Source organism: Callionymus lyra, chromosome 1 (genome assembly GCF_982586985.1).
Source record: "Callionymus lyra chromosome 1, fCalLyr1.hap1.1, whole genome shotgun sequence".
Taxonomy (NCBI): Eukaryota; Metazoa; Chordata; class Actinopteri; order Syngnathiformes; family Callionymidae; genus Callionymus; species Callionymus lyra.
This window is the reverse complement of record NC_141818.1, coordinates 35,734,798-35,756,182: the sequence shown is the minus strand read 5'-3', so window position 1 is coordinate 35,756,182 and position 21,385 is coordinate 35,734,798. Positions and strand designations below refer to the sequence as shown.

The following is a 21,385-nucleotide window of genomic DNA, read 5'->3' as shown; positions in this document are numbered from 1 at the left end:
CAACTAAGATGCTTCGATGTGTTTATACATTAAAACACTAGTTATTTGTCTGGAGGTGCTACAGGAGTTCAGCTCAGACATGCAAACTGCCCACAAAACATTCAAATATCTGCTGCTTTGTTTGCAAAATGTGGTCGATGTCCAGGTGCGAAAGTTAAAGTTTCCACTTGTGCACCTTTGATTATGTCACAGCTTTGATTACACAGAAATGCTAACCTGATCGGAGTAAACGTGTACATTTTTACATTGCATCACTAACCAGGAACCTGCCCATCTAAGTTCATATTGACATTTACAGCTTAACCATCAGAGGTAACATTTGAATCATCATAGATGCTTTCAGGAAGTGTCACGAATTATGTTAAGGAAACACGTGACTGTCGTTTATCTACATCTAAAAAAGGAAGAGGTTTCTCAGAGTGAGCTTCCTCCTTTCCCCTGTGAGTAAGGACGTCAAAGAGGTGTGTAAAGTTTGGTTTTATACACTTAAAATTCCAGATAATTGGTTAAAATACTGTATTTGTTGAGGTTGTAGTTGCTTCACAATGTTTTTAATACTCTTGGTCAAGGATCAGACGATTTTAAAATGAACATGTCACTGGTGCAGGTGATGCAGGAGACTCTTCTGCGATTTTTCGTCGTGGCCTTCGGGCTCCTGATTTCCTCCAGAGACAATCCCGGGCTGAACGAGACGGATGAAATCCTCTGCCTGGATGATAGGATGGCGAGTGACGGATCAGACCAGGAGGTGGAGAATCTTTTCCTGGACCAAAAAATCCCGGACAAGAAGAAGGAAAGTTCTGAACTGCTCACCATCCATGGTGATGATTTTGAGATGGTTAGATGGAATAAAACCAAACTTCAGGGACTAGGAGAAGAAAAGGTGGTTGACGAGTGGACCCAGGATCTCCTCTGGCTCACGTGGAACATCCTCTCTTTCATTTCTTCTCTGTGCATCCTTGGAAAATATATCATAAAGAAATCCAGAAAATCAGCAGCGTCCATCAGTGCTGGCGACCTCAGACTACCAGACAGTGATGACCTGCTTGTTTTCTACTCCAAACATATTCATCGTGAGACTAGTTCTCTGAGGCAGGAGGAGTTTTTGGACGGTTTCTTGAACGACCTTCTCGCATCTACAAGGGTCGTCTGTGAGAGGAGCGGCGGTGTGACGGTTCAGGACTTTAAGGCGGCTGACATTTCTGATGTGGCGGTGCCGCTCGTGCCTCTGGAGCCCTACACCTTGCAGTGTGTGCTGAGGAAAGACGACGTGTTGTGCGGGCAAGTTAAAGTTGTGCGTGAAAATCCTCCGAACGGCTGCTACTGTCAGACATCAGAGGACGACATGGTTTGTCTGCTGCATGGCGAGGCGGCGAAGAGAAGCGATCGTTTTGCTCGGCGGTGCGTGAAAAACACTCGTCTTTCAAAGTCCCAGACGATCCGATGGTTCTGTGACACGTTGAAACAGGCCTGGGGTCAGATTTCACAGAAGTACGACTTCGAGGTGATCATCGGTCACCTGGACGCTCCGTGTTCCCTCGTCATACGCTTCAAATCGGGCAAGAAGTTGCGTCTCAGATTGAACCCAGTTGTGGAGTTTAACCGTGGCGCTCACCTGTGCATTACTCACACCTACTCGGAGAACTCAGACTCACTCTGGACTCTGTCCCTTAAAGGCTACGAGGACTGGATTCTGGACTACTTCTCGAGGCAGCTTCCTCGTGACGCGTGTCATATGCAAGTTCTTCGTATCGCTCAGTTCCTGCACCGCAGACAGGTGGACATGACAGGACTGTGTTTCCTGAGCGAGCAGCACTTCAAGACCGCCCTGATCCACCTGCTGCTCACGACCAAGAGGGGTCTGTGGCGCTCAGACCAGATCTCTTCTAGACTGCGAGGCTTGCTGGCGTTTGTGTGGGAGGCCGTTCAGAACAAGCGGTTACATCACGCCGTCGTTGGTAACAGATCAGCCCAACGTCTCCTTCAACTTCCTGCCGAGCTGGCTCAGGCCACGTCTTTGAATCTCTTCCACCCTCTGGTGGTTCACAAGGGTTACTACAGACACACCGTGGCACATTACAAGGAGATTCTTCGGAACTCGAGAATGCTCATTTTGGATTATGTTGGTTTGAATGATGTTTAACAGTGAAGATAAAGATGCATTGAAGATTTAAAGCATTTTTTTGTCCCACTAATTCCAAAGATCTGGCAATAAACATTTTAGTATGGAGAAGAAGTTTTTCAGTCGTCGCCTTTAAAACATCCAAATATCACAAGTGTCATTTAAGACACTTTAAAATACGTTTATAATAGATAGTTTCCACTTTTTTCCATGGTCTTCATTGCCAAGAAAGAAATTTGATTTAGTGAAATAGGTTTACTTTGCTCTATTCAGAGATTTCCTGGTGTTTCTTATCACATTTTTGCTGATGACATCCAGCTCTACTGCTCTTTTGATCCAACTGAGCCCCAGAGGCTGAACAGCTTAGTTAATTGTTTGCTAGAAATCAAACAATCAGTGAAAACCTTCTACAGCTAAATGTAGACAAAACTGAAACTCTGGCGATTGCTCCTGATAAGATTCCAGGGTCGAGTCAGTGCTTGGGTGATTTAGTTCAGTCTGTCAAACTGAGCCTGAGAAACCTGGGTGTTGTTTGATAAAGACATGTCTCTTGTTCAACACTGTAGAAAACTGACCAGAAAATGTTTCCTTCAACTGAGAAAAATCTCTAAATTTAGGAAAATGTTGTCACATCTGGAGCTTGTAATCCATGCGTTTGTGTCTTCTCACCTGGACTACTGCAGTTTATTTTCATGTCTTAAGGAGCTGTCTCACCTGCAGTTGATTCAGAACTCTGCAAGAATTCTAACTCGCTCAAGAAGAACTCACATTTCCCCGATCCTTAAAACTCTTCACTGGCTTCCAGTTTCTTTCAGGATCCACTTTAAAATTCTGGTTCTTACTTTCAGAGCTATTCATTGTCAAGCTCCTCCTTACACTGATCTGATCCAGCCTTACACCCCAGCTCGGGCTCTGTAGATCAGAATCCGATTGTTCCCCGCACACAGTTCAGGACCAGAGGAGAGAAATCCTTCCTAAGCTTTGGAACGATCTTCCTTTGTGCTTGGAGTCTGACACCTCCTGTTGCGTTATCAGTTTTAGCTTGATCTTTAAAGTATATACTTTATTGCATATTGTTTTGATTAAGAGCTTTGTGACCCTGGTCTGGAAAAGCGCTATATAAATAAAATTACTATTAGAAAGACCGTATGGGTCGTTAGACGTTGCTTGGCTGCTGTACGTTTAATGACCAGCAGATGTCAGCAATGACGAATAAGCCGTTCAAGCAAATCCAGCGACACATGTTTGAGACTCAGTACTTTAACCATCACTACAGTTTAAAGGAAAATTAACTGACCATTTGTGGACTCATAAAGTGTATACAATAGTCAAAGCATGTCTTGAGTTCCAGACGTAGAAGGAAGCAAATTACAGTAAAGTGAAATCTCTTTAATTGGATGCAACATTTCCATCATTCTAGTCATCATGGTCCCAGTAGTTCACAAAGCCCTTTTGGTCGGCCATCACTGCGTTTTTGAGTTCGTCGGGAGACGCCACTTTCGGTTCCACCTGCCCGTCCTCCTCGCTGAAATTCACCATCCAGGACTTACTCGTGACCACGTTGTTGGACGCTGGAGGAAGAGCGACCATTAAAGAACAAAGCTCACATCAGAATCCACATGAGCCGACGTACCTTTGACCTGCCCAGGGCAGTTATTGTCGCAACAACCGCACATATGATTATAGCCGTACAGCTCCTGCCAACTGAAGAGGAAGTTAGATCTGAACCAGCGCCTGCGAGTCCGATGTTCAACTCACGTTTTAGTGCCTTGGTCATAACTGCACGCCTTAAAGCCCTCGGTTGCCTGGATTGGCGCTATAGAGATCTCGCAGTGCATGAAGAGAATCTGAAACAAACAAGGTGCGTTCAGATCAGGCGTGTGCGACAGTACCGAGCCCAAATTATTGGCACCTGAGATGCGGACGTGATGGCGATGTCCTTGAAAACAAGTGCTGCGATGCTGAACCTTTGGACCATTTTCGAGGTGCCGACGATGAACTTTGACAAGGGGGTCTCCTTACCGTCCACCATACAACTGAAAAGACACATCCAGATTTAAAAGTGACCATTTGTGACCAAGTGGCCATTCAACCAACCCTTGGTTGTCGATGACCGTGTATTTCCGCGCCGAGGTCGAACTAGGAGTCGAAGTCACAAAGCACTTGTTGACGTAGAGCCTCAGCGTCGGGTCGATGGTAGAGTCATGGGTACGCTTTGCCTCAAAGAACATCTGCTCTCCGAGAGTGTAGCCGGTGCCTCCACCGATGGTCACGCCAGCCGCTAGAACAAATATTCATTGATGACCCTTTGATTTTAGGGAACGATAGTAACAAAATAAACTTTACTCTGCAGCAAGAATTCTGACATGCTCTAGTAGAAGAACTCACATTTCCCCGATCCTTAAAACTCTTCACTGGCTGCCAGTTTCTTTCAGGATCAATTTTAAAATTGATGGATCAATGTCAAAATAGTGCAACTGCAATGCTGTAAAATCTTCAACCATCTTTATGAAGATTTGTTCACAAAATTATCCAGCATCATGTTTTGTTTCATGTTCCTGACAGTCTCAGGACATCAAACAATGTTGGTGGTTGTCACATGACCCCACAAAACTCTCAATTTTCAGAGAAAACATTAGTCAATGTTGCATTGAGCCGATTCCAATATTTGAAACTTAAGTCGAACGAGCATGATTTTGTTTTGTCGTTTTCTTTAAAGAATAACTTCCTAATCCCAATTAACAGACTTTTTAATGCATTTCTTATTGGCAAAGTAGATTTCGTTTTTGTTCCCTGAAATTGCTTTTGCCGTCAGTTTTTTTTTTAAATTTAATTTCCAGCTCTGAAAGTTTACATTGAAACACTTTTGAATTATCATCCATTTTGAGCCTAAACTGCATCCATGAATAAAGTTCAGCTGCAGAGAAACATTGAATTCCACAACGTTTGTCAGTTTTTTAATTCTCCTTTTTGCCTTAATGCTCGTGCTGACATTCATGACAGAAGTTGTGCCATTACTAATACATATCAAAACCCATGCGTGACAAGATGTTTGCACTTAAACTCAGGATCTTCTTACACTTTTTTTTAGTAATTCAAATTATCTTTAAGATACTCAGGCTAAAAAACATGTTAGTTGGTTGAAAAACAAACAAGGGACATCTTAAGAGATTTAAACAAGAAAAATATCCAAGTAAACTCACCATTTTGCGGCACAATCATGAACTCAGTCCTCGGCGTAAGTGACTTGCGAACTGTTCCTCCCTCTAGTAATGGATAATAGCCAACTTTATACGAGTGGAAGAACCTGCACACATTCGTTTTTCGTAAGCCTTTAAGTCGCAACCTTTTAAAAGTAACCACAGAACTGGAAAAAGTTACCTTGGCAAGTTGCACTTGATGGGAATGTTGAATCCCACATCTCGGATGACGGGACCGGGCGGATTGTAGATGAGGGCCGTGGAAACATGCATGTGGTCAGCGGTGGCCTGAAAACGGACACAAGTTTCAACAGCAGGTGGTCAAGAGCGTGAGCTGGAGAACATTCACTCACCTGTCTATTGAAGCCGCAGGCGTGATCGTAGGTGTAACGGAAGTGGTAGAAGGTGGCGTCGTTGGAGGTCGGAGCACAAAGTCCCAACTTCAAGTTAAGCCCGGGAAAACTCTTAAAGAGGTCCTTCTTTACCGTCACCACCAGCATGTTGTCCAGGCATTTGACCGCGACCTTGCTTACTGGCAGGCTCTTCTGTCCAGGCGCCGCAGGAGGAACCGTCACCAGCAACATGTCCTGCACCGACTGAGGTAGAGCTCGGGCGCCCTTCTCCGGTTTTAAATGCACTTTCTGGTCCTTGGAAGCGGAGATGATGACATACTCGGGAACAACCTTCGCCACTGGGACAGCAGGCACCACTTGCTTCCACCTCGGAAGTTCAGGTGCGAGGAACGGTAGCAGATCAGGATGAAGACCCGCCAGGTAATTAAGCGGTTCCCCCTTCGATGAAGAGTCTCGTCCGTACCGGGATCTTATCTTGAAGGAAAAACCAGAAGCAATGTGCGAAACCAGCAAGAAAAGCTCAACATGCAACAGGGCCATTTTCTTTTTTTGGTTGTCTTGTGCCCGTTCCAGAAGCTTCCACCAGCTCACCCACTCACTGGCTGCTTGTGAAATCTGTCTTTTTCTGCTGACTTTTATTGAAGGTCACCTACCACAGGTGAGGCTAGTTCTAATCAGCGACGGCCAATGAGAGCTCGGCAACAGTCCAGGGCCTGGTTAACTTGATTCAGGCTGAAGCTCGCAAGACAGGAAATGTATTCCAGACGAATATGGCTGAAAAGTAAAGAAAAAGAAAGAAATGAACTTTGCCTAACTTTACTTCCAATCCTCAGAGCAACAAAAATCCAAACTATTAATATGGAAGTTTAACATGATAGTTGAATTTAATTTTTAAATGTTGAAACTTTTAATATATTAAAATGCTGAATTCAATAGTTCGAACATTTTCATTTTTTATAGTATAATTGAAAAATCCTATGGTTATAAATGAGTTCATTATTATTCCGGTATTCTGATTGATTGCAATTTTCTAAAAGTAATACTTTTAAATACTAATAATTCGAAGCCATTTAATTCAAAATAAAAATGTTGTTACATTAGCACTAAGAACAAGAGTTTTATGATGATTTAACACATACAGTTTTTGATGTAATGATCCCGAATGTATTTATTTTTTAAATCTAATTCAAGATTTCAATATAGAAACTATTGAATTTAATTATTATTAATTAAAATATAGATTTACATGAAAAAGATGAATTTGAAACGATAAATTAAATAAGTCAACATTCTGACGGCACTGAAATACTTCCATAAATTAAAAAAATCTGCCGTTAAATAAAAACATTTAAAAAAATGAAATAATTTCAACATGAAAAACTATGGAAGCCATATGTATAAACCAAATGCAAAATACATTTTTGATGTTTTGGGTTTTACCGGATGTGACGTAGGGTCCGACGTTTGCACCCGGAAGCTTCAGCATATAGCTTAGTCGTTGTCTTCGACAGCTTGTCGTTCCTTTTGGTAGTTTTTATATTTTAACACGAAACTAGACGTTTCAACATTTTTATACTTTCCTTTCTATCAAAAACATCGAAACAGTCTCGTTTGCTCCAGTTTGACGTGGAGACGGGGGTAGAATTGTTCGCGCAGAGCTGCTAGCTAACGTGCTAGCTAATGGCTCCTGTTGTTTTGATCGTCGCTGCGAACATTATCATCACATGAAGATCTCCGAGTGTCTCTGGTGGGTTGACAAGGCGACACACGGTATTTAATCGTGGGATATGGTGTTTTTGTAACGAATGTGTCGCGCTCCTGCTGCCTTCAGACTCACCGACTGGATCTAAATCGAGTCGTCGTCTGGATCCTCGGTTGGAACAAACCGATCCGGATCCGATGCGTGGAGTGATGGGTGCTCAGAGTAGTCCCGTCAAGAGCTACGACTACCTTTTGAAATTCCTCCTGGTCGGAGACAGTGATGTTGGAAAGGGGGAGATACTGGAGAGCCTCCAGGACGGATCAGTTGAGTCTCCATACGCCTACAGCAGTGGTGAGTAATGTTGACAAAATAAACACCATTGTCATCACTGTAAACAATCAGTTCATCATCTCGTCTTTCATCGCAGGAATCGATTACAAGACCACAACAATATTGCTGGATGGAAGAAGAGTGAAATTGGAGTTGTGGTAAGTATCTTTCGTTGATGCTTTTATTCCGAATTCCTTTGAATATTGTCTTAACTGAACATGTTCTTTTATCAGGGACACTTCTGGCCAGGGTCGGTTCTGCACCATTTTCCGGTCGTATTCACGAGGAGCACAGGTTTGGATTTCAGCTTATCTCCAGTTTGACCTCATTTTATTGGTTTTGAATTCAACCTAAATACACATACGTTTTTACTGCTCAGGGTATTTTGCTCGTATATGACATCACAAACGGCTGGTCATTTGACGGGATTGACCGCTGGATCAGAGAGATTGATGAGGTAAGTGCTTTAGTTGTTAAACAGTCTGTTTCTGAAGAGTAAATCCTGCGTTTTGCCAAAAATACCATGTTTTTACAATATTTTTTAAGAATTGACTTTTTGCAGAGTTAACAAATATTAGGTATAATTATAGACTGATTCCACTACAGTAAAGACTAAAACAATCCTTGCTCTCCCACATGGTATGTTTCACAATATAACAAATATATATATATATATAATTATTTATACAAACACCCACTCAAAAACTGACCTTAGTGAACAAAATATATCAATTTAACTCATTTGTACATTCTGTTGGAAATATAAATTTGTGCCTCCCCATCCTACTACTGAACTGGGATCTGAATATTGGAATTCCAATCTGTCCTCGGAGGATTCCAGATTCTACTAGTGTATTCCAATATCCAAGAGAGATTGGAATCCTTCTAATGTATTGGGATCTGAATATTGGAATTCTACCAGGACAATCTCCAATTCTAATAGGACAAATTTGGATTACATCAAAATGTTTTGGAAAATATACTGAATCATTTCACACCAAAAATTTCAGTTTAGGTAAGCCTACATGCACTATTACTATACTAGGTGAATTACTTCATATTTTAGATATCTGATAACCCTTCTGTCAATACACATTGTAGGCATGGGGACAGCCGTCATTGACTTTATTTATTACGTACGAAAGCAATTTGGATTTAAGCTTCCATTATTTGTCCTTCTGGCAAGAAAAGGTGGGATATGGTGGGAATACCACAGACATTCAATAAATACAATAAATCCTGATAATGTGACAGGATCAAGTTCATTGTACATTCTGAGATATATGTAACGGATACAGAGGATTGGAATGACTGCACTCGAAGGTGCAATAATTACAATAAGAAGAGAAAACTGAGCCAAAGTGTATAGAATATAAAGGTATTCTGAATGCTATGATGTAAAAGATGAGAGATAAGAAACCTTGGGCAACATCTAAGATAAAAAAAAGAACAGTGCAAATGACATGGTCGTGTGTATGTATGTATGGAGGGGAGGGCAAAAGGAATCTGGAATCTTAATAAAGAGGTTGTAGTTTGCAGTCACGGCTCAATACACATCCCCCGTGTAGGAAGTATTGTGATGTGTCGTGAGGTTTAGCTCTTGTTTGATGAGTCCACACAACCTGAGCAGATTATCTGACATAATTCCATTATAATCCCGTGGAATCTCTTTAAACTGGAAACTGTTGCTATTGCTGGATTAGTGTTTCAATCGACCCTCGGTCTATCGCTTCTCCGCTTTAAAACATTAGCTGATGATCGGAGCTCGCCGTTACCTTCAAGTGCTGACGGGAACATTGTGGCCAACTGTCCCAATTGATCATTGTAAAAGCATTTGGTGTTTAAAGAATCACAAGAACCGTCTCTTTGCCCTCGCAGCACGCCCCTGGGGTTCCCAGGATCTTGGTAGGAAACCGCCTTCACCTGGCGTTCAAGCGCCAGGTTCCCACGGAGCAGGCGAGAGCTTACGCGGAGAAGAACTCCATGACCTTCTTCGAGGTCAGCCCGCTCTGCAACTTCAACGTGATCGAGTCCTTCACGGAGCTGTCGCGGATCGTGCTGATGAGGCACGGGATGGAGAAGTTTTGGAAACCCAACCGAGGTAAGTCTGGGAGACGGCGAGGGATCGTTTGGTGTCCTTGACCACTAGTGGTGTGAGAACATTTCCATACACTGATTATCGCAAAAGGTTTCAAAACACTGTAGCCATATTGTACAGTACTGTATCGATTATTACATCAATCATTTCGTCAATCGCAGCTAAAGGAACCATGACTGAGGACGAGAGGATACAGTTGACTCCAACAGCTTTTAAAGCTGATGTTTGGAAATATTTTAAAGTACAAATGAAATCATGTTGTCTGTAAATTCTTCAACACCAGAGTCAAGTACTCGACAATACTACAAACATATACTTGTTGCTACAGTATTGCAGTATATTGTAATTCATTGTATCATTGCACCATATCGTTGTAGTGTGATGTGTGTCGTAAACCAAGATTCTCTCTAACACAAAACCCTTGTGACTCTGTTCTCCAGTCTTCAGTCTCCAGGATCTGTGTTGTCGCTCCATCGTGTCCTGCACCCCGGTCCACCTCATCGACAAGCTGCCCCTCCCCGTGGCCATCAAGTCCCACCTCAAGTCCTTCTCCATGGCCAACGGCATGAACGCCGTCATGATGCACGGACGCTCCTACTCAGTGGCCAACAGCGCGGCAGGAAGCAGCAGCAGCAGCGGGAGCAAGGCCAACAGCCTGAAGCGCTCCAAGTCCTTCAGGCCGCCACAGAGTCCTCCCAAGAACTCCTCCTCCTCCTCTAAGGGGAACTGCAAGATATCATAGTTACGACTCGGACTACCGGAGGCCTTTATCGCATCAACATGGAGCCAAACCAGCCGCCGCAATTGTTGACCTTGTGGACCCCCCAGAAGAGAGAGACTCGCTGTGATCAGGTGGTCCAGGATTTGGCCGTCTTAACACTACAACCGTGTGGACCCGTCTTAGGACTTTGATAAATGAATGTTTATGTTAATATTTAACTTGTAAATTGTGGTGTCGCTCGCTTTTCTGCTGGTGGTTGTGGATTCACGACCTTCACTCGACTTTTGTCATATTCACGTGCACAATTCTGAGCGCATTAGAACACAAGCACCCCCCCTGAACCTCCCTCACAAGGACGACTGTAGTCCGGCTCTCCAGACCCCCCCTCCGCCTGCTGCTGCTTCTGACGAGCATGTTTCTTGACTTCACTCCATTTACACCTAGTTTAGTTCTCGACGTGGGAGACCAACACAAATGTATAGATTGTTTACTCAATTGTGAAAAAGTCGTGCAATCTCAATTCTCTGAATTGATGAGATTAATATTTTAATATTGTCTTTTTTGAGCATTTTCTGCGATGTATTTATGAATGTAAAAACGATATTCCGTTACTTCACCGTGGCCATTTAGAGGTGGACTTTTTTACCTCCGTGTGTGTGTGTGTGCGTAAGTGTGTGTGCAGTTTTTTAAACCGGGGTCTTTGTCCTACTTTTATTCTCACCGTCAATATAATCACTAAGATCATGTTGCCATGGAAACTAAGCTACAATTTGTTTTGTCTCTGGAGGTAATGATTCAAAGGGCACAAAGTTTGATAATAAAAAAAGTCAATATTTTTTAATATTTGAATACTGGCTATGATTACGTTTTTACTTCACTATTCCCGCCGTGACAACTTTGTTTGTGGCGGAACAACGAGGGGAATAAAAATACTGTGTTTCCTCTATATTTTAACTGTATTTCTCATTCAAACTGATGTTATTGCTTTCAAAACTTCCTTCCGTCTTGATGTTTCTGTCCCTCTGTATTGTTGTGTAACTCTGTAATGGAGTAATTCTAAAAAAAATCTCTTTTATTTCTCAATACTTTGTCAGTTTTCATTTGGTTGGAAAATGTCATTCTAAAGCCGAAGAGATGAACCAGATATTTGTTCAACACAAAGGAAAATAATGATAGATCAACTGTATTGATCTCCTTTGGGTAATTGTTTTTCCAGCAACACAGACAATAGATTTATAAAACAAGAACAAAGTGCAATAAAAAGAAAGTGCAAGATGACACAATCTAAATCTTAAGATAAAGAACATAGATCAAAGAAAAAGGATACAAAGATTAACATTGAATAAAATGTCAAGATACTTTCACTCCACTCCGGCACCCAAAACTTGGAATTAAACAGTCTAATATCACGAGGAATGAATGAGTCCTTGAGTCTGTTAGTGTTGCATCATGGGAGGAGCATTCGTTCACTCCTGCTTCTCTGTTTACTGATGACAGTGTTCAGAGGATGACTGTCATCATCCATGATCCAACATGGGTTCAACCTGTCCAACCTGTTGACACTACTCTTGGACACATTTCCACCCCAAAACACCACAGCATAGAACAGGACACTGACCACCACAGACTGGTAGAACATCCAGAGGAGTTTCCTGCAGATGTTAATTGATGGGAGCCTTCTCAGAAAGTACAGTCCACTTTGGACTTGTTATGCATATAGTCTCTGTTGCAGGACCAGTTTACTGTCCAGCCACACACCGAGGTACTTAAAGTTGTCAACTATCTCCACCTCGTCACCTCTGATGGACACTCGACGAGGCTTTGTCCTGGACCTCCCAAAGTCCAAGACCTGCTACTTGGTCTTTGAGGTGCAACAATGGCAGCGTCGTCTGCAAACTTCTGGACCAGACTGAGCACAGAGTTGTAGCAGATAGTTGAGTGTATATGGTGAAGAGGAGAGGGCCCAGTACTGTCCCCTGAGGTGCTCCTGTACTGCAGAACACAGTGTCAGACGACCTCCCTGGCTTCGATAAATACATATTCAGTGTCGGAGGTTGTTCACCTTGAACCAACACAAGGGATACCACAAACTATTTTGTTTTCAGACCTCTGGGTCACCTTGACCCAGAGACAATGATAAAAACAAGTATATTAAAAGACAAAATAATAACAAGGTTCCAGGTCTTGTTTTTTTTGGGAATAAACGATTTACTCCAGGTTTCCTCCTTATTTTCATTCGGATATTTCAGGAAATAACTTCATATTCTTCTGATGTTCTTCCAGGATTATGGTTTGGTAAAAAAAAAAGGTTTCTAAGCAACAGAGATGTGAATATATGTCTTGAATCAAGGTCATTGTGTGAGTCGGGGGCCTCGGTGGTCAGTGGGGGGTTCTGAATTGATTATCTCTGTATTGGCCAGTTCTCTTCTTGTTTTCGGGGGGCGAGAGAACCGGGCCTTGTGAATGCAGCGCGGTCAAAAGTCAGGCAGGGGTTGCGGGGTCACCGCGGATGAAAAGACCCCCTCGCTATTGAGCGTGTGCGCGTCTCCGCGCTGTTCCCACCGGACCGAACCGAGGCGTGTGAACGAGCGAGGGCGGTTAATGGTCCTGGTCTAGACGTGTTGTTTTTTTTAAAGGGGGACACGATGAGACACGCCTCGTGTCCGTGGACACCTCCTCGGGGCCACTTTCATTATTGTGCGTCTGCGCGTCACAGGGTCAGCGCCGGGCTCACAAAAGCGACTCCAGGTTGACACCGGAACGTTTGTGCGCGTCTCGGACTCCGCTTTGATCTTTTACTGTGTTTGTGCAGTTGTTGGCTCGCTTCATAAAAAGTCTGTGCCGGGACACGGGCAGGGTGGGCCGCCCTCTCCGCCCTCTCCACCTCCATTCACACCCGCGTGTCTCCGCCTCGTTGTCCAGCTCCTCGCCCGCTGCTCTGGACACACACTCTCCTCGTCGGATCATCTCGAGCGACGCCTGGACGAGTTATGGAAACAGCACGGGAAGAACTCGAGCAGAATGTTTAAGTATCTCCCGGGATCTCTGCCGCATAAAGGTGAACAGGGTTCGACGGGGACTCCCGCGGGATGGGCGCGTGCGTGTCTGTGGACCCTCCTGGCGTGGAGCCTCGCGGGGCGGTCTGCAAGTGTGTCAGGAACTCAAGAGGAACATGAAGGACTTTGTCCCAACAAGCTGAACAACAACCTGTGGGTGGACGCGCAGAGCACCTGCGAGAGGGAGTGCAACGTCGACGAGGTGATGATGATGATGATGATGGTGATGATGATGATGATGATGATGATTATAGTGATGATAGTGATGATGATGATGATTATAGTGATGATGATGATGATGATGATGATTATAGTGATGATAGTGATGATGATGATGATGATTATAGTGATGATGATGATGATGATGATGATGATGATGATGATGATGATGATTATAGTGATGATGATGATGATTATAGTGATGATGATGATGATGATGATGGTGATGAGGATGATGATGGTGATGATGATGATGATGATGATTATAGTGATGATGATGATGATGATGATGATGATGATGATGATGATGATGATGATGGTGATGGTGAGGATGATGATGATGATGATGATGATGATGGTGGTGATGAGGATGAGGATGAGGATGAGGATGAGGATGAGGATGAGGATGAGGAAGATGATGATGATGAGGATGATGATGATGATGGTGAGGATGAGGATGGTGAGGATGGTGGTGATGATGATGAGGATGAGGATGATGATGATTATAGTGATGATAGTGATGATGATGAAGATGATGATGATGATTATAGTGATGATGATGATGATGAGGATGAGGATGAGGATGAGGATGAGGATGATGATGATGATGATGATGATGATGATGATGATGATGATGATGATGATGATGATGGTGAGGATGGTGGTGATGATGATGAGGATGAGGATGATGATGATTATAGTGATGATAGTGATGATGATGATGATGATGATGATTATAGTGATGATGATGGTGATGGTGATGGTGATGATGATGATGATGATGATGATGATGATGATGATGGTGAGGATGGTGGTGATGATGATGAGGATGAGGATGATGATGATTATAGTGATGATAGTGATGATGATGATGATGATGATGATTATAGTGATGATGATGGTGATGGTGAGGATGATGATGATGATGATGATGATGGTGGTGATGATGATGATGATGATGATGATGATGATGATGATGATGATGATGATGATGATGATGATGATGATGATGATGATGATGGTGATGGTGGTGATGATGATGAGGATGAGGATGATGATGATGGCGGTGATGATGATGAGGATGATGAGGATGAGGATGAGGATGAGGATGAGGATGAGGATGAGGATGAGGATAAGGATGATGGTGATGGTGATGATGATGATGATGATGATGATGATGATGGTGGTGATGATGATGATGAGGATGAGGATGAGGATAAGGATGATGGTGATGGTGATGGTGATGGTGATGATGATGATAATGATGGTGGTGATGATGATGATGATGAGGATGAGGATGAGGATGATGATGATGATGATGATGATGATGATGATGATGGTGATGGTGAGGATGATGAGGATGAGGATGAGGATGAGGATGAGGATGAGGATGATGAGGATGATGATGATGATGATGATGATGATGATGATGATGATGAATGTGAGGTTCATTAGACAATAAAGCAGTGTAGCTCGTGGGTTCATGAATCACATCCATCACGTTTCATCACTGGACTCATACGTAGACGACGGGTCCAGGTTTGTTCCACGAAGATTGTGTGGGCTTGAGATTTGCGGTGCCAGTTTTAGTGTGCAAGGGTGGAAGAGGTGCTAATTTAGAGGAGGTTCTGGGGTCTCACATTATGAAGTGGTGAAGAGACCGGGGAAGGTAGGTAACCAGGAAGTGAAAGATAAAGAATAGTCAGTGAAGAACATAGGGAAGCAGGCAAGGATGGTGAAGAAGGAACGATAAGAAAGAGTAGAAGAGGAGTTTTATGACTGTCGTCTCTTGTGTTCAGGACTGTGCCGACTTTGAGAAATGCTGCACCAACGTCTGTGGCCTTTTCAGCTGTGTGGCTTCTCGGTTCTCGGACGGGTCGTCGGCTCACCTGGGCGGCGCCGGGGAAGACGCGGAGACCACCCCTACGTCCAACGCTACTTGCGATGGATTCATCTGCAGCCAGCAGGGGGCGACCTGCGACATATGGGATGGCCAGCCCATCTGCAAGTGCCAGGACCGCTGCGAGAAGGAGCCCAACTTCACCTGCGCCTCCGACGGCCTCACCTACTTCAACCACTGCTTCATGGACGCGGAGGCTTGCATTCGCGGGGTCACCCTCACCGTGGTCACCTGCCGCTTCTTCATCACTGGGCCTCACACTAGCCCACTGCCCCAGGATACCACCCCAAACCCAACGCCCACATCCTCCCAGGAGGACTACTTACCCCCGACTCTGTACTCAAACCCCCATCACCAGTCCATCTATGTGGGCGGCACCGTCAGCTTCCACTGTAATGTCTTTGGGGTCCCAAAGCCAGATGTGTCATGGGAGAAACAGAGTGAACGGCGTGAACGACTGGTCATGAGGCCGGATCAGATGTACGGCAACGTAGTCATCACTAACATCGGACAGCTTGTCATCTATAACGCCCAAGTTTGGGACACTGGAATCTACACCTGTATCGCTCGTAACCCTGCAGGGGTCCTCCGTGCGGACTACCCTCTGTCCGTCATCCGTCGAGGCGACGATGATTTCTCAGACGACCCGGAGATGCCCATGGGGCGGCTGTTCTCTCCGGCGGACTGCTTAGCTGAGCCGGACCAGAGGGTGTGCAGTGGGGAGCGCCACGTGGACTGGTACTATGACGGTAAACTTGGCTCCTGCTTGGCTTTCAGTAACGGTGGCTGCGACGACAGCCGCAACAGATTCGAGACATACGAGGAGTGCAAGGCCTCATGCCAGAGGGAAGGGACGGGCATTTGCACCCTTCCTGCCGTCCAGGGACCCTGCAAATCCTGGGAGGTACGATGGTCGTGGAATCCTAGTATGAAGCTTTGCCAGGCCTTTGCCTACGGCGGTTGCCACGGAAATGCGAACAGCTTCCGATCGCAAAAGGAGTGCGAATCCAACTGCCCTCAAACCAAAAGAAAAACCTGCAAGACGTGTCGGGTGAAGGGCAAAATGGTTCCGAGCCTATGCCGCAGTGACTTTGCCATCGTTGGGCGGCTGACGGAGCTGGTGGAGGACTTGGACTCCGGGTTAGCCCGCTTCAGCTTAGACGAAGTCCTCAGGGATGAGAACATGGGGCTCACGTTCTTCAACACCAAACATTTAGAGGTCACCATCGCCAAGATCGACTGGAGCTGCCCGTGCCCTAACATCACCATGGACGAGAGTCCTCTGCTGGTAATGGGAGTGGTCCAAGACGGCATGGCCGTCATCCAGTCGGACAGCTACGTCAGAGCTATAACGGAACGCAGGCTCAAGAGACTCCGAGATTATGTGCTTAAAAAAGGTTGTAAGGCGCCATAAACGTGGCAAACCTTCACGAGTCTGACACCAACTGGGAAGCCAACAATACTCATGGCCAAAGTTTTTTTTAAAGGGCAACTAATCCTGACAACTCACTCCTCTAGCCTGCTTTGTTTATACACCAAGTCCTTTGGAGGTGGAGACTTTTGGGATTGATGTCGCATGTTGACTTCCTTGATGCTTGACCGGCTACACATTAGTTGCACTTTAAGTTGCGATAAATCTTCAGTCGACAACTCTACGAAACTGGTTTCTTTAAACGTAGAAATGTATATATAAAAAAGGATCAAAAGTTTTAATTGAATTTTTGTAAATTACATTTAGCATGTTTCAATAGACCTAAAAATCTTGCTACTTCAAAAACAGTTATTTTCAATCAAACCCTTGCAGGAGCCAAGGTACAGAAAAATTAAAAGTCACCATAAAAACTGGAACTTTATTGAGATTTGCGCAACACAAACAAATGTGGCCCTCCTTGAAGAACGTTTGGACACCCCTGGACTGAAGGAATTCCGAGCCTCTCTCTCTCTGTGATAGTGATCAGTCTTCAGGTGAGGAATGACAGGAATCACACCAAACTCTCCTTCCTGAAGAGAAGACACTTGTTGTTCGCCGGCATGTCGACCTGAGAACACAAGACGGGTCAACATCCGAGCTGCGAGGGCGGAGTCAGCCGACGACTTACGCATCTCTCCAGGAACAAACCGCTTTGCTGCGCCATGGAGGTGAGCAGGGAGACGTCTCTGAGGCCCCACGCCGAGTTCCTGAGGACCAAACCTTGTGTTAGCTTAAAGGTGGCTAAAGTAGCACTCGCGGATTTATATTTATTTTCTCACCTTTTTAAAACCGTTTGACAATATTAGGGGGTTTAGGAAAATATCGACACACTTGAATATCATCATTTCTTTTAAGATAATGTATCGATATTTTATTAAAGGTTAACTATTGATTTAAATAGAAGTTGGACTCTATGGCATTCATCAGTACGTTTTGTACAACTGAGTTTAAATCTTGTTTGCCGTAACCACGCCCACTCTGCTGTGATTGGTCAAACATCAAGGTTTGTCACAGCGCGTCATCAATCCCGGAAGTCTCCACCTCCAAGGGACTCGTTGTATAAACAAAGTGGGCGTGATTACAGCTGGAGAAAGAGGCTGAAGCCATTAATACGTCACAATGGACTGGGCTCTTGTAACCTCTCGTTTGCGGAGATTTCAGACGGGGGAGAACTTTATAAAGTAATAAGTTCAAAACATGGTCATGATGATGGACTTACTGCATCTCTGAGAAGAAGACTTCAACATTTTTCAAGTTAGTTGCCCTTTAATAGCATTGTATCAATTTATCTTTTTTCATTTTTTATTTTAATCATAACTTTTATTGTTTATATTTCAATAAAGTGTGTATATTACAACATCATTTCATTTTGCAAACAATCACAGCATTTGTGCATTTTTGTGTTGCAATTCAACTACAAGTCGCTAGACGGCAGCAGTCATTACGTCCTACTGCAGCTACAGGACCAATGAAATCCTGAGATTCTGGAGATGACTGAGGACGAGAGGATACAGTCGATTCCATCTGCATTTAAAGTTGATGTTTGGACATATTTTGGTTTCAAAACAAACGAAAGCAGTTACAACTTCGTCAAGAGTCATGTGGTCTGGAAATACTGCAACACCAGAGTCAAGTACTCGACAATACTACAAATATATACTCGTTACTACAGTATCACTATATCGTTGCCTCTGTATACATATCTCATTTTCAATCGTACCTTTGTCGAAGGCTGGAGTCGAAATCCACGTTACTCTGCGGGCTGATCTGACCGTTCACGGCGTAGGGCTGGACATGGACACAGAGTTTTGAATAACACCTACCCTCCCCGACGGTGCTGTCACTCACCCCGTACGTCATCAGCAGCCCCTGAGGCTTCAGCAGCGCTGCGGCCCCTCGGAAAAGACCCTGACGGACGGCAGAAGAAGAGGAGTGAGCGCCGAGCGACAGACACACCTTCGACGGACAGACCTCGGTGCAGGACATCGGAGAAATGTGGATCATGTTGATGTTGACGACCAGGTCCAGGGTCTCGGGTTGGATTCCCCCCCAGTGCTCGTGAGACTGGGAGGCGTCCAGGTGGATCGGGGGGTTCACGTTCATCAGCTGGTAGTGGGATCGATACCCTTCTATACTGAGAAGAACCGAGCGATTATTGATCAGCAGAACGAGTATCAGAGCCATCAGAATATTAAATTGTTGAATTTAACTTTTAAAAATGTTGAATTATTATTTTTTAATAAATATTTAGATAATTTAAGTCACTGAACTATTTTTCCTTAAACAATTACATTCAGTAATGTCTATATCAGGGGTGGGAAATAATTCTTCAAGGGCCACATTAACAAGAAAAAACGAAAAAAGCCCTTAAAAAAAAGGACATTCCTCATTAGGCCGTGACATTTATTAAGATAAATAACCTGCAATTTTATTCTTGTATTTACGAGTTTCTTTCAAAACATTTCTTCAACTAACTTTAAAAAAACATTAATAGACTCAAAAAATTACACACAAAAAGGAGGGAAGTGTTATGTGAAAATGTAAACTAATAGTAAATACAAAATACATTTGTTAATGCATTAGAACCATTTATACATGATCATTCTTTGACATTTCGAGGGCCGCATAAATACAGTGAAAGGGTCTGGTCTATATTGATAGGTTCAATGGCTGAACATTTACAATTAAAATATTAGGAATTATTTTAATTAATTTTTTTTCAAAACAAAATAATTGTATAAAAAACAACGATGACTTCAACAACATCTCAAAACATTCCATCTAGTATCTCGGTAACTATTTAACCAATACATTTTTGTGAAGCCTCACAAATAAAGAAAAGATTCATCATTTATAATCTGTCCTCGTGACGCGTTCAGGTGCCGTCGGTCATTCGGACTTTGACCGTCTCTCTCACTACCTGGACAGAGACTCGTGGTTGAACTCCGAGGGCTGCCAGGTGACGTTGGGCAGAGCCCGCGCGAAGTGCGCGACGTGTTGTCCGGTTCCGGAGGAGACCTCCAGGGCCCGCAGGGGTCTCTGGCCGACCAGGCATCCGCGCAGCACGGACAGGATCGGCTCCTTGTTCCTCTCCGCCGCGGGAGCGTTCAGCATCTTGTCGGACATCCGCGGGAAACACCTGCGCGTGAAGCGGACGAGATGCTCCACGACCACAGAGAGAGTGACGTACGGTCACGTAAACGCAACACGAGTCTACTTCCGCGTTAGCTCACGTGACTTGTTTGGCAGCCAATGAGAAAAAAGGGCGGAGACATTTTTTTTTACCGAACGTGAAATGTAAACAAATTAAACTTATATATATATGACGAATTTAAATGGTTGCGTCATATATCAAATTCGAAAAACATCAGAGATTTATGGAAGAATATTAGAACACATATTGTTTATTTTTTTAATTGAAATGTTAATTTTTAAGCCAAAATCATTTTATGCAATATTTTCTATATTGAAAAGTTTTATTTCTTTTAATTACTGCAGTCGTATACTTAAAAATGAATAACAGCAACTCATCACATGATTGGCTGAAAGTTTTATCAAATTGCTATGTACTTTTTTTGGTTGTTATTTTCTTGAGGCACTATTATTACTATTAATTACTATTATTTTATATTGAATTTAAAAAGGCTACCCATTTAAAAATATTGAGTTCAGAAACTAATTATTGGATCCACAATATCGAAATGTACGTGGAAGAGAATTAATTAATTCATTTTGTGATTGAACTATTATAAAATGTATTTGTAGCCTTTCAAATTCAATATAAATATGTTGGTATAATAGTAACATCGGATAATACCAAGAGAGTAGTTATGGTTTGATGAAGCTTCATGAAACAGTGTCATTATTTTCAGAGTCCACTAGATGGCGGTCTCTGTACTATTTTCCTTTGTTTTGAACAATTGTTCTAATAAAACATTATTTTAAACTGATGGCGCCACCTACTGACCTCTTAACAACATGACACTGTTTCATGAAGCTTCACCACCGCATCACTACTAAAGAGTAGCAAGATACTTAATCATGTGCTTCTACGACGCCATGTTATCTGCATGTTGCATTATTGGCTGAAAGTTTGATAAAGTTCATAAAGTTAAAGTTAAAGTTCATTTTGAAAATGTTCCAAATCTTTTATTCAATAAAAACAATATTCAACCTGAAAAAATGTTTATAGAATGTCCTTACATTAGAAATT

General features: G+C 43.4%; 5 protein-coding genes across 6 annotated transcripts; 3 read left to right on the top strand and 2 right to left on the bottom strand.

Annotated features, from left to right (window-relative positions):
* The first annotated feature begins 418 nt into the window (after positions 1 to 418).
* On the top strand, positions 419 to 2,217 carry LOC148089249 (inositol 1,4,5-trisphosphate receptor-interacting protein). The gene is made up of 2 exons (XM_087783341.1): positions 419 to 461; positions 608 to 2,217. The coding sequence occupies exon 2, from the start codon at positions 611 to 613 to the stop codon at positions 2,141 to 2,143; it is 1,533 nt and encodes a 510-aa protein (XP_087639467.1). The 5' UTR covers positions 419 to 461; positions 608 to 610; the 3' UTR covers positions 2,144 to 2,217.
* Positions 2,218 to 3,495: 1,278 nt separating this feature from the next.
* zp3c (zona pellucida glycoprotein 3c) lies at positions 3,496 to 7,654 on the bottom strand. Of its 2 annotated transcripts, none has more exons than XM_087804811.1 (10): positions 7,513 to 7,654; positions 6,329 to 6,449; positions 5,676 to 6,149; positions 5,504 to 5,610; positions 5,326 to 5,429; positions 4,220 to 4,403; positions 4,035 to 4,158; positions 3,881 to 3,969; positions 3,756 to 3,826; positions 3,496 to 3,693 (listed from the first exon to the last, which is right to left on the bottom strand). In XM_087804811.1, the coding sequence occupies exons 3-10, from the start codon at positions 5,904 to 5,906 to the stop codon at positions 3,539 to 3,541; spliced, it is 1,065 nt and encodes a 354-aa protein (XP_087660937.1). In that variant the 5' UTR covers positions 5,907 to 6,149; positions 6,329 to 6,449; positions 7,513 to 7,654; the 3' UTR covers positions 3,496 to 3,538. The 2 variants fall into 2 exon arrangements, with proteins under 2 accessions (XP_087660937.1, XP_087660946.1); XM_087804820.1 differs by lacking the exon at positions 7,513 to 7,654 and adding an exon at positions 7,116 to 7,192.
* LOC148089247 (ras-related protein Rab-40C-like) lies at positions 7,575 to 11,609 on the top strand. Its single transcript, XM_087804832.1, has 6 exons — positions 7,575 to 7,728; positions 7,805 to 7,865; positions 7,941 to 8,001; positions 8,087 to 8,164; positions 9,586 to 9,808; positions 10,246 to 11,609. The coding sequence occupies exons 1-6, from the start codon at positions 7,575 to 7,577 to the stop codon at positions 10,545 to 10,547; spliced, it is 879 nt and encodes a 292-aa protein (XP_087660958.1). The 3' UTR covers positions 10,548 to 11,609.
* Positions 11,610 to 13,547: 1,938 nt separating this feature from the next.
* Positions 13,548 to 17,115, top strand: wfikkn1 (WAP, follistatin/kazal, immunoglobulin, kunitz and netrin domain containing 1). Its single transcript, XM_087785217.1, has 2 exons — positions 13,548 to 13,784; positions 15,601 to 17,115. The coding sequence occupies exons 1-2, from the start codon at positions 13,548 to 13,550 to the stop codon at positions 17,113 to 17,115; spliced, it is 1,752 nt and encodes a 583-aa protein (XP_087641343.1).
* A 416-nt stretch (positions 17,116 to 17,531) lies between these two features.
* mettl26 (methyltransferase like 26) lies at positions 17,532 to 20,382 on the bottom strand. The gene is made up of 6 exons (XM_087783330.1): positions 20,093 to 20,382; positions 19,144 to 19,306; positions 19,021 to 19,080; positions 18,893 to 18,960; positions 17,801 to 17,879; positions 17,532 to 17,740 (listed from the first exon to the last, which is right to left on the bottom strand). Exons 1-6 carry the CDS (start codon positions 20,296 to 20,298, stop codon positions 17,684 to 17,686), a joined length of 633 nt encoding a protein of 210 aa, XP_087639456.1. The 5' UTR covers positions 20,299 to 20,382; the 3' UTR covers positions 17,532 to 17,683.
* Between the last annotated feature and the right edge of the window lie 1,003 nt (positions 20,383 to 21,385).